The 13,173-nt window shown below is 42.0% G+C and overlaps 1 protein-coding gene across 2 annotated transcripts in view; it reads right to left on the reverse strand.

Moving 5' to 3' along the window:
- LOC121697486 (solute carrier organic anion transporter family member 1C1) overlaps window positions 1-13,173 on the reverse strand; it is a 28,227-nt gene that overhangs the window by 6,443 nt on the left and 8,611 nt on the right. The window contains exons 6-9 of one of the 2 annotated variants that reach the window (XM_042079023.1): window positions 5,299-5,445; window positions 3,188-3,286; window positions 2,255-2,476; window positions 313-477 (exon numbers count right to left, since the gene is read on the reverse strand). In XM_042079023.1, coding sequence (XP_041934957.1) covers window positions 313-477; window positions 2,255-2,476; window positions 3,188-3,286; window positions 5,299-5,445 — 633 coding nt within the window. The remainder of the gene's footprint in view (window positions 1-312; window positions 478-2,254; window positions 2,477-3,187; window positions 3,287-5,298; window positions 5,446-13,173) is intronic. The other variant, XM_042079024.1, reaches the window with a different exon arrangement.

A 13,173-nucleotide genomic window follows, 5' to 3' on the forward strand; every position in this document is an offset into this window, starting at 1 on the left:
CACACACACACACATACACACACACACACACACACACACACACACACACACACACACACACACTCACACACACACACACACACACACACACACACTGCTAGATTTACTGCTGTGGAGAGAGCAATCTCATGTGGGTCGTTGTGGTTGAGGCTTTATGGTGTACATGTATGTGCTATTTTGCACATGTCTGCTGTTTTGTGATTGTGTGTGTGTCTGTGTGTCTGTGTGTGTATAAAAACCTAGGCAGATCACCTACTTGAAGGCCTGTTTAGAGGGGGCGGAGTTTAGCAGAGTAAATTGTGATGTACTCACCAATCAGGAAGTTGGCTCTGGATGCTGATTGGCCGAACTGTTGCTCCATGTACTTGGCCTTGAAGGTCAGCAGGCCAATGAAGGAGTTGAACTTCAGCACCACGCCACACAGCAACAGGAAGTAGGCAGGCGTGGACAAGAGACGCTTCAGACAGGGCAGGAAGCCTGGAGAGGAGACCGTAGACGCACACACACACATACACACACACACACACACGCACGCACGCACGCACACACACACACACACACACACACAAAAGCACATGAACACACATTCAAACCCAGTCACACATACAAAACAACTCCAAAATATACAAACACAAAGACCATGCAAACACACACACACACACACACACACACACACACACACACACACACACACACACGCGCACACACACAAACACACACACACACACGCACACCCACACACAAATATTTTCCCTGTTTCTAGCACTTGAGTAAGGTAAAGAGATGAAATCCTTTATGTGTTGTGTATGTGTGTGTTAGTGTGTGTGTGTGTGTGTGTGTGTGTGTGTGTGTGTGTGTGTGTGTGTGTGTGTGTGAGAAGCGTAATTCTCTGTGAATGACCTGCCGACTGCCGTTGCTCAGGTGACCGGCCAGGCAGTTGGTCTGGAGGAGGCCAAATCCACCCTCACACACACACACTCACACACACACACACACACACACACGCACACACAAATCCGCTCTCACATGTAGCCCACACATTTCACAATCTCCTCACTGTTGGGTTGCTCAATGACTTAATGACTAAGTACAACTGTTCATTTTGTACTCACTATTGGGCTATTTCAGTGTTTACATTACTAATGACTGATGTTGATAAATGTGATATCAATACTATTGCTGTAATAGAATAGGTTACTAAATTACATTGAAACCATATACACAGAATACTAGGAACGAGCTGCACACACCCTCCTATTTGCACACATACACACACACGCACAAAAATATATTGCTGTTTGTTATTTTCTATGTACATTGCTTAATACTCTACAATACCACCTCCACAGCCTTCAATTGTATACTGTTGTAGTCAAAGCAAAGGGGCAGTTATACTGTACAGTACATACGGGGGGGGGTGGGAACTACTGTAGGTACATACGGGGTGGTGGAGGTGGTGGGAACTACTATAGTTACATACGGGGTGGTGGAGGTGGTGGGAACTACTGTAGGTACATACGGGGTGGTGGAGGTAATGTGCTCCAGATGTGCAAGTTAGTTCCTTGCATGGTAGCCTCCGCCATCGGTGTATGAGTGTGTGTGTGAATGGGTGAATGTGAGACATGAAATATGGTGCTTTGAGTGCTTGGGAAATATAAATACAGGAAAGCGCTACTGTATATAAATGCAGGAAAGTGCTGTATAAATGCAGGAAAGCACTGTATAAATGCAGGAAAGCGCTACATAAATGCAGGAAAGCACTGTATAAATGCAGGAAAGCGCTACATAAATGCAGAAAAGCGCTTCAGAAATGCAGGAAAGCGCTATATAAATGCAGAAAAACACTGTTCAAATGCAGAAAAGCACTGTTTAAATGCAGGAAAGCGCTGTATACTGTAAATGCAGTCCATTTACCACTTTGTTTGCCTTCTTGGACCTTTCTTTGGCAGGCTAAAGCTAAATCAGTGAAGGTGATGATCTCATAAAATAAAAAATTATAAAATATAATACTTTTGTCTGTCTTGGAAAGACTCAAGAGCTTTGAGGCCATGCCTGTCATACAGTAAATACATGTGACTGAATGAGTTTAAAGCTCATTGTCAGCTACCCCAGTCATGGAATCCATAGTGTTCTACCGCGGTATGATTTCCGTAGTGTACTGCACTTTTCAATTCAGGAACATTTGTGATATACTGTCTGATTGAACACGGGTGACTGTAAAGGTGGGTGAGCGAGGGATGGGAGAGGGCGTTGCCTTTAGCGATGGCGGCGAGCTTGGCGGCGTTGGCGTCGGTGCCCGGGGCGGGCGTCTCGGGCAGGGTGTAGGGGTTGTTGGGCAGCTCGCCCTGCTTGGGCAGCGTGCGGGGCAGGAACCAGAAGGGGATGCCTGACAGCAGCATGATGCCCGCTGACACGAAGAAGCCAAGCCACCATGCACCCACCCAGCGGGCATCCTTAGGGGTGATGGTCACACTCTCTGCAGGACGACACACACCACACACATACATGCATACACACACACACACAGATAAACATGCATACATGCACATACACATGCACATACAGTTAAGACCCAAATTATTCAGAGCCATGCCAAATGTTAATTTATAGTGCATTTTTATCATTCCTGCCTGGAAATGACCCAAGCACAAGACAAAACGACCATACTTAGTATACCAGAAAAATAGATGTTATATAGATATATAAATATTTCTGCACTTCCGTGGTCATATAAGCAATCATATTACGTAAAGATTTGGCAATAGTATGAATAATTATAGGTTTAACTGTACATAGACAGACATAGCATAGCATAACATAACATAGCACAGCATAGCATAACATAACATAGCATAGCATAACATAGCATAACATAGCATAACATAACATAGCATAGCACAGCATAACATAACATAGCATAACATAACATAACATAGCATAGCATAGCATAGCATAACATAACAACATAGCATAGCATAGCATAGCATAGCATAGCATAACATAACATAACATAACATAACATAACATAAAAGTGTAAGTGTAAGTATACAATATGCATATGTAGAATTGTAAATACACATATATAATCATTCCTATGTAAATACACATATATATAATCATTCATATTTCCACACAGTACTGTATGTAAAGCGCCTGATGTAACTGTCTTTAAGGACATGCTTCTTACCGACGTCAACAAAGCCGATGTCCACGTAAAGTCTGGCACACATAGAGCCCAACAGGAAGCCAAACATTGGTCCTAGCAGGGTGATCGTCTGCAAACAAGCTGAGAGGAAGAAACGCGTATACACACACACACACATACACACAAATACATGCACATGCAAATGCGCACACACACACACACACACACACACACACACACACACACACACACACACAGGGTGATCATCTGCAGACAATCTAAGAGTAAGGCATTCTAGTTATTCAGCTTTCTTATGCGTTTCCACATGTGTTCTCTCTCTCTCTCTGAGTTCAATTTCAGTTCAAGTTGCTTCATTAGCATGACTGTGTGGATACAGTGCTGCCAAAGCTACTGTTAAGAGCATCAGGTCACTATGCTGGCAAAGCTACTGTTAAGAGCATCATATCACTATGCTGACAGTGCTATCAATGACCAGGTGACCTTACTCTGAACTTAGTACCCTTAAGCACAGCAGATGGCCTTACTCTGAACTTAGTACCCTTAAGCACACCAGATGGCCTTACTCTGAACTTAGTACCCTTAAAGGTTTTTAGCACTTTAAGGCCCTTTTCTGGTTTATTTTGGATTAACTAGAGTGGTGGACACCGAAATTGTGACGATTGGTCCTGTCTCGACTTTTCTGACTCGTTTTGAATCGCCTTTGACTTCTCGGGGTGGCTGGCAATGGGCATACTGTAGTAGGCTACTCAAACATGTCCTAAAACAACCCTTAACGTTCGTTTTCAAAACTGTGCAACTCACCGAGTGGTTAGTGGTGTTCGTTGATGTCTCAAAACAAGTAGTGTAGCGAAATACAGTTTCTGTCGTCTTTTATTTGGCATTTTGTAAAATCCCATTGATTTCTGTTGGAAGACTCATTGCATGTTGATATTACTGCGCCACCATCTATGCTTCAGGCTCACAATTGAGCGAAAGTTTATATGAGGTTGTGAGGTGTCTGAAAAAATAGTTCCACAATAGCAAATAAGACGGCTGGAAATCATACATTGCGCCGATATATTTTAATAATCAACACCACTAACCACTCGTTGAGTTGCACAGTTTTGAAAACGAACGTTAAGGGTTGTTTTAGGACATGTTTGAGTAGCCTACTACAGTATGTCCATTGCCAGCCACCCTGAGAAGTCAAAGGCGATTCAAAACGAGTCAGAAAAGTCGAGATAGGACCAATCGTCAAAATTTCAGTGTCCACCACTTTAGTTCATCCAAAACAAACCAGAAAAGGGCCTTAAAGTTAGCCTAGAAATCTAGACTTGCCCCTACCGGCAGCCAGGGCTAGTCTAGCAACTCTCCGTTGGCTTGTGAGCTCCAGAAATCGAAACTCAATCAGGCCAATGAAATCGTGTATAGAGTCGTTAGATGGGCTTAACATAATGATTGATGGCAGAGTTGCAACGGTTTGGCTTGAATTCCCTGCTACTTGAAAACAAATAAGATGGATGTTGCTGTTGGCGAACAGTGCGACACGAGTTAAGCTTTTATTAAGTTGGCAAACGTTTGAACTATCCAACTAGCTTCGCTAGTGGGAAACGCATGGGACTCATACCGCTGCCGCTGTCCTATTCCTATAGGGAATTTGAAAGACAACTGATTATCCCGCCCCTCGGACTGAGCACTGCGAACGGTGAGTGCTCAGACCCTACATTTTAATGTGGGTCTGGCTCGTCAGGCTACCTTAAAGTGCTAAAAAACGGAATTTTCCTTTAAGCACACCAGATGGCCCTTAAGCACACTAGACCGTAGTACCCTTAAGCACACCAGATGGCCTTACTTTGAACTTAGTACCCTTAAGCACACCAGATGGCCTTACTCTGAACTTAGTACCTTTACCCTTAGTATCCGTACCCTTAGTACCCTTAAGCACAGTGCGTATACAGTAGGTGGCACCATGAGAGTGCCAACATGAGTGTGCCAGCGTGGGTGTGCCAGCATGGGTGTGCCCACACTTCCTGTTCCGTGCCCACACACACCAGTACCAACTGACATGCATTTGATAAACAACTCATTGCTTTGAGCGGTGCCGTCACAAATAGCAGCGAATGGTAATCTACTGCGGGGGAGAGAGCACTTACCAATGTAGAAGGCGGAGTTCTCTGCCTTGGCGTAGTCATCGATGTAGGAGATCCCCAGAGGCGTGACTGGCGTCTCCCCGATACCCCTCAGGGCGTTCCCCAAAAACACGTAGATCCACATGTGGGAACCTGAATCCCTCACACAGTCTGGGGAGGAAACACACACACACACACACATAGTCATGGTTGAACATACAAATGCAAAGACAAAGTCATCATCCCTCCCGCACACAGATAGACATCTTCACAAGGCTACCTCCTGTCCTTACAAAGGCTTCCACTGCTTCACATTCAGCTAACAATGTTACATTACATTACATTACATCACATTACATTTGGCTGACACATTTTTAACCAAAGCGACTAACAACATGGTAAACAGTTTAAGTTTTAAAGCAATTCTCTCAACAATTTTAGGACAATTTAAAAATGGTAGTACAGTAAGAATAAGTGCATCAGTGAGGGCTGTTTTTAAACAGTTGAGTGTCAGTTCAAGATGGGTGGTAAGTGCTAGGATCAGCAAGACTTGTTGTAAGTGGTGCTATGAGAGGAGATGTTCTCTAAAGCAGGGGTCCCCAACCTGTTATGTACCATGGACCGGTTTGTTTCCTTTTTTTTTTTTTTTTCACGGACCGGCGGGGAAGAGGGGGGGTCGGGGATTCCATGTTCCATATGTGTTGTGGATGCATTACTTGAAAAGAACTAGCTCCAGTTATGTATGAACAGTGAAGGTAACGATTTCTGAAACATGTGAAAAACGTGAACTTGAAGAAGTGAAAATTGAACAATATGAACTATGAATATTGAACAACTTGAAGCTACATCTATTAGTGTGAACAAAACATGGGAACTAAACGTGCATTACGAATATAATCAGTGGGAGCCCTGTGCTTGTTTCCCTGCAACAAGAAGGTTCCATCTGGGGGTGATGGAAGACAGTGACACCCTCAGTGTGTTTGAAATGTCCAGTCGATTGCGCAATTTGGTCTTAGTTGCAGTCATTGCTGAAAACCCGGCCTCGCATAGATAGTACGTGGTGGATGGTCTTGGGATATTGTGCTTTTGTTTTGATCCAAAAACCCACCGTCATTTGCAATTTCGATCAACTGCTCTTCCTCCTGCGCTGACAAGTTAGGACTATTCGGGATATTGACAAATGGGTTGCGGACCCACTCATTGGTTTGCCCGTGGATCTTTGGAGGATGGGAAGTAACGCTCAAACTCATTTGAAAGCGCAACAAGGTGATCGCGCACCAGCTGCGAGAGAAAGGGCCCTGCCTCAGTCTCTCCCAAAACCCCCACTACTGTTTGGAACATATCAAATACACCCCGTTCCACTTGTCGTCCCCACAAATCAAGCTAAGTACTGTATATCTTCTGTAAGTCACACGTTCGTATCTTAAGCTCTCTCTTAGCGTTGTTTGAGCTCTCAAGACGCTAGTCGCCGCCACTGTGCAGTACGCCTGTTTGAGTCGTGATTCACTCGGATCTTTCACCCGTATCTTTAAATTAACCCATGAGTCGCGAGTCTCTAGTATCATTAACTCGGATCAGTTGAGTCCTACTACAATTCAATCTAAAACGATAAACACACAAACCTCTTGCAACATTAGCTAGCCTACTAGCCATCATAGCTGCCAAAAATGTAACAATTTTGTAAGTAGGATAACCACAACTCCACAAATCAACTCAAGGGACTGAGTGAGCAGGCAGTCTGAGATAACTGGTTAACTTCCCGCAGAGCCGGGTTAGTCGGATCAGCCGGCCGGTTAGGCTACATTGAGTACGAGTCGGCTACGGCTACGTTGTCATGAGTGGCTGTAGACGAGCGAGTAGCTCCTCCTCAAAGTGAAAAGCAATTCCACAACAAAAGCCATTCTTCACCTCTTAAATAACATTCAATGTTCTGCATGTAGCCTAGGCATACTTTAGATTTGGTGTATAGATGTAGCATATTAAAATGCAATTAGGTCGCGCAGACAGTCCGAAACATTGCACGCTCTTAATGGAGCTGCTTTGTATACCCGGGTTAGTCGGATCGCTGGGCCGGGCGGTTACGTTATGAGTGCGAGTTAGACGAATCAGCCAGCTACGTTGTCATGAGTGGATCAGTAGACGAGCGAGTAACTCCTCGTCAAGGTGAAAAGCAAATCCACAACAAAAGCCATTCTTTCACTTCTGAAATAACATACAATGTTCTACACGTAGGCATAGCCTAGGCCTACTTTTAAATGCAATTAGGTCGCGAAGACAGTCCGAAACATTGCAAGCTCTGTATGGAGCTGCTCAGGCTAGCCGGGTCAGTTGGATCAGCAGGGCGGGCCGGTTACGTTGTTATGAGTGCGAGTCAGCCGAATCAGCCGGCTACGTTGTCATGAGTGGATCTGTAGACGAGCGAGTAACTCCTCGTCAAGGTGAAAAGCAAATCCACAACAAAAGCCATTCTTTCACTTCTGAAATAGCATACAATGTTCTACACGTAGGCATAGCCTACTTTAAAATGCAATTAGGTCGCGAAGACAGTCCGAAACATTGCAAGCTCTGTATGGAGCTGCTCAGGCTAGCCGGGTCAGTTGGATCAGCAGGGCGGGCCGGTTACGTTGTTATGAGTGCGAGTCAGCCGAATCAGCCGGCTACGTTGTCATGAGTGGATCTTTAGAGGAGCGAGTAACTTCTCGTCAAGGTTAAAAGAAAATCCACAACAAAAGCCATGCGTTCACTTCTGAAATAACATATATTCTGCACGCATAGCCTACTTTAAAATGCAATTAGGTCGCGAAGACAGTCTGAAACATTGCAAGCTCTGTATGGAGAGTAGGCTAGCCAGTCGGATCAGCCAAGCGGGCCGGTTACGTTGTTGTTATGAGTGCGAGTCAGCCGAATCAGCTGGCTACGTTGTCATGAGTGGATCTTTAGAGGAACGAGTAACTCCTCGTCAAGGTTAAAAGAAAATCCACAACAAAAGCCATGCTTTCACTTCTGAAATAACATATATTCTGCACGCATAGCCTACTTTAAAATGCAATTAGGTCGCGAAGACAGTTGCAATGTCCGAAACATTGCAAGCTCTGTATGGAGTTGCTTGAGTAGGCTAGCCTACCTGGGTCATTTGGATCAGCCGCGGGCGGACCGGTTACATTATGTTGTTATGAGTGCGAGTCAGTCGAATCAGCCGGCTACATTGTCATTAGTGGATCTGTAGACGAGCAAGTAGCCTAGTTTCTACTCGTGTCAAGGTGATAATAATAATAGGCCTAATGAGAATAGTAGTAGTAGTAGTAATAATAATAATAATAATAATAATAATAATAATAACAATAATAATAATTTAGTCACTGCAGGGCATTTCTACGTTCCTGTTTCTATGTCTACATTGAAAGTCAATTGCTTAGGCTAGGTTAAGACAATAAATAAACAGTCTGGCTCAAACTGCTTTCTTTCCTGTGAGTGGGTGGAGATTTTGATGCTATTATATTATATTATATTATATTATATTATATATGATATTATATTAGGCTACCTAACATGATATATATATATATATATATATATATATATATATATATATATATATATATATAGCTATGATTAATAGGCTAATAATATTAGTTGCCTAGTAGGCCTATTAGCTGCCTATAATACCTATTAGAATAGATTCCTAGTAGCCTACTATTAGTATATAGTAGTGGTAATAAACATTGTAGCAGAGTAGCATTAGACCTAGGCAAATTTTCTATTGTTAACAAAACAACAACAAATAATTAATTATTATAATATAGGCTACCCTCCCTGTCAATAAGATCAAAGTTTCTGAACAAAGATGAACAATGTGTGGATGCACTTTGACCAGGAGACCAAAACTCTTAGGCTAAATGCAAGTACTGCAAAAACCTGGTTTCAAATCATGGAGGATCCACATCCAACATGAGAAGGCACTTAACGAAATGAAGCACCCCACTGCACTGCTTGAACGTAGGACTGAATTTCTTCTTCTGCAATACTGACTCAAGTGACTCAAGTGACTCGTTCAACCCGGATCAGTTTAGTGAGTTACTCAGAATAACCCGGATCCTTAAAAGGAATCGAGTTTGACAGGCCTACTGTGCAGCAGTCTTTAGAAATCACCGCAGCTCAGTACAAGTCAAACTATGGTAGGCCGACAGTATGTTGACAATGTTGTGGCTCAACAATGATTTTATGTTATGGACATTTTAAGACTAATAATAAAATATGTTCGCAATGGATGCAGGCCTATTTATGAAGTTTACTTTATTTGGTATCAGAACTAATATGGTGGTAATTAGCCTAGGCTATTTAGTAATGTCATTAAAGCGTTCAAATTGGCAATCACTTTTGATAATTAAAAGCTGGCAAAGAATTTGCCTCTAAATGGCTAAGATCTATAAATGGGTAAGCATGGTGGTGTCCAGTAAGCGACCAACTAGGCCTATGGCAGCGATCCAACGTGTACTTGTATTGAATCAAAAACGCCGTGTAGTCCATGTCGCTCCATAGCCCTTTTTTGTTGCTGTTGCACAAGTTATTCCGAAAGCTGGAAAACGGTGTCACCTTGTGCAAACTCACCTCGTCCAGCAAAACTTCAAGTTCCTCTGACGAGAAGCTTGGTGCCTTTTTTTTACATTGCTTCCCCACCATACTGTATTTAACTCTCTCTCTGTTTATTGTAGATAGGTTGCTTTTTATTGAAAACATTAACCAATGGCAATCATTTTTTTATTTGAACCTTGAATTTCCACTGGGGATCAATAAAGTATATATCTATCTATCAATACCGCATTAAACAGAAGTAACTGCAGCTGCTTGCCAATCAATTATAATTGTAAGATACCTTACCATTCATATAAAAGTGTATTACATCATTTTAAGAAGTTGTTAAACCCATGTCAAGAAGTGGCTCAAGTGGCACAACAGGATAAGGAGGGTGGATGATTAGCGAGGGATAGGCCTACCCGGTTAGTCTACCCGTCACAACATAGGCCTATCGTGTGAACATATTACTGACAATGATAATTTAGTTAATAGTTTATATTTTACTGATAACTTAAACTATCTTAAAATAAATGTTACTGAAATAATTTGAGAAATGTTTCATTTGCATAGAACGTGTTGTGTTTCTTTACGACGGAGTATTAGGGCCACACATGAAGGAAAAAAATATTTTTGCCATGACGAGATTAAACTCGACATGTCGACTTTAAAGTCGCCATGTCAACATTAAACTCGACATTTCGAGAATAAAGTTGAAATGTAATATCGACTTTAATCTTGACGTATCGACTTTAATGTCGCCATGTCGACATTAAACTCAACATTTCGAGAATAAAGTTGAATTATCATGTCGACTTTAATCTCGACGTGTCGACATTAAACTCAACATTTTGAGAATAAAGTTAGTTTGGAGAGAGAACGACCGCTCGGGACGATTGAAAGGGAGGACGAATGAAACAATGCAACAAGTGCAACAATGATTCAGAGTGTTCGAGTGCAACAATGATTAGACATAGGCCTAGGCCTATATCATGTGGACAAAACATAGAACATATTAACCTACGTTGCTCAGCCAAATACTTTGCTGTTAGGTCCTTATCACGGCGTTACAGGCGATAAATGCGATGGTCAAAAGTAGCCTAAACGTCATAGCGGTTTATTTATTTATTGTAGGCCTATTATTAAAGTGTTGTTCTAAACATTTAGTTGTTGCATCTAAATGTTCAACTTCATGCTTATGCACTAGAGGCATACTAGGCGCTCTCCAATCCTAGACTTTCACGTTGCTTGTTTGTAATGGATGCAAAACAGCCCATTGCTGAATGTCTATGGAGGGACGAATGAAGCTGTCCTCCCGACCACCCCATGTAGGCTAGTAGCCTACTTGCACACATATGCACTCAAAGTGTATAAATAAAGTGCATGCACACATATTCTCTCACGAGATCAAAATAGTATATATGCTTAGGCTATACCTGTGTTTCTAGCCTCCTATAGGCTACGTATTGCAGGTGAGACATGGAAAAGCAGTTTTAGAAAAAATAGTTTTGCCATGTTATCCTATGGAGAGTGACGCCCGTGGGTCATGAAGGGCAGTTATTTGGATGTGCAGTGGCCTTAACCACGTAAAACAGAGTGAAATAACATTTTGTATAGAAACATCATTGGATACATATATTTTTCTAGCTATTTAGCCTAAACGGCATAGTTTCCATAACCACGAGACAGCACTTCACGATGACGGCAATGATAGTTAACAGACAAGACGCAATCTATCTGAATATCTGCAATCTATCTGAAATAACACCTATTTGAAGCCCATTTTTCATGTAACATATTGTGTATTAGTGTAGGCTACATAGCTTAAACTGTGTAGGCAGTAGGGCCTATTGCGAGTTTAATGTCAGCATGTCGACTTTAAAGTCGACACGTCGAGATTAAAGTAGATATGATATTTCAACTTTATTCTCGAAATGTCGAGTTTAATGTCGACATGTCGACTTTAAAGTCAACATGTCGAGTTTAATCTCGCCATGGCAAAAATATTTTTTCTCTTCATGTGTGGCCCTAATACTCCGTCGTAGTTTCTTAACGCCGTCATGCACCTTCACGTGAAGTAGAAAATCGATTCCTGAGCAATCGATGCCAACTAATTCAGCACCTTCACTTGGAACAGCGCCTTTGTAACGTCGAATGTAAGAGGCAGCGTGTTAAGAAGCTTCCTAAGGGACACTTCGGGGAACACACTTAGGAATATAAACAACTTTGGTAAGATATATCTTTTGAGTCTTCTTAACGCGCTAAGAGTGAGCGTTATGTGAGATGCTTGTTTTTTGTTGCTCATTCTAGCAGTTTAGCTAACTTCATGTGACACTACCGTTCGCTAAGAAGGTGAAGTGAGCTGACCTGAGGCTGCGCAGCGCTGAAGGCAATATGTAAAAGTGTGGCGGGACAGACAGACTTAAGAAAATAGACCTTGCAAAATGCAAACATGCGTGCAATCAAACAACTGCATATAGGCCTATGCCATGTAAAAACGTGACATTATTGCGAATTAAATTAAATTTAGTTTGCATGCATTTTTTTTTAAACTCATGTCGTAGGCTACGGCCCGGTGGTTGGGGACCGCTGCTAAAGAGCTGGGTCTTCAGGAGTTTTTTGAAAATGGAGAGGGATGTCCCTGCCCTTGTAGGAATTGGCACCAATGAGGAACAACCGATGAGAAAAGTTTGGATTGGCCTGAGTGTACCGGTGGTAGAACTAGACATCGTTCGTCTGAGGCGCGTAACAGTCTGGAGGTAGTATCCTCCTGGGAACCAAGAAAAGTGTCCAACAATTTCTTTTTTTTGTGATTTCCTTTCTATTTAGGATTAAAAAAACATCTTACAATTTTTATTTTTTAAAATGTATTTTTATTTAAAAATTTATAACATGTCCCCTGTGGTGGACAAAAAGACCGTTTTACTATGAAAAGGTAGCCATGAAAATAGACAAAAACGGACAAATTATGCTTTTAGTGGTATTAAATTAAGGGTAAACTTAACCAAATATAAGGGAAAATGTTATTTATCCTTCTAGACTACTTTATTTGCCTTTTTGGACAGTATTTCTTTTTTCTGGATTGTTCATTTCATTTTCATGTTTTTCTTTCATCTGCGATAATTCCTTTTTTAGTCTTACTCTTCCTCGCTATCTTCTTGAGGCACAGGATCATAGTCCTCATCTCTGTTTCACTCACTCATCACCTGAGAGCTCCAAATCTGACCCCCCCCCCCCCCCCCCCCCATTCATCCTATACAAATGATCTCCTAAATTTCCCAAAAAATCAAAATATTTTGGTCCTGGTGTCCATTATAATGGACATTC

This window comes from Alosa sapidissima, chromosome 22 (assembly GCF_018492685.1).
Source record: "Alosa sapidissima isolate fAloSap1 chromosome 22, fAloSap1.pri, whole genome shotgun sequence".
NCBI classification, from domain to species: Eukaryota; Metazoa; Chordata; class Actinopteri; order Clupeiformes; family Clupeidae; genus Alosa; species Alosa sapidissima.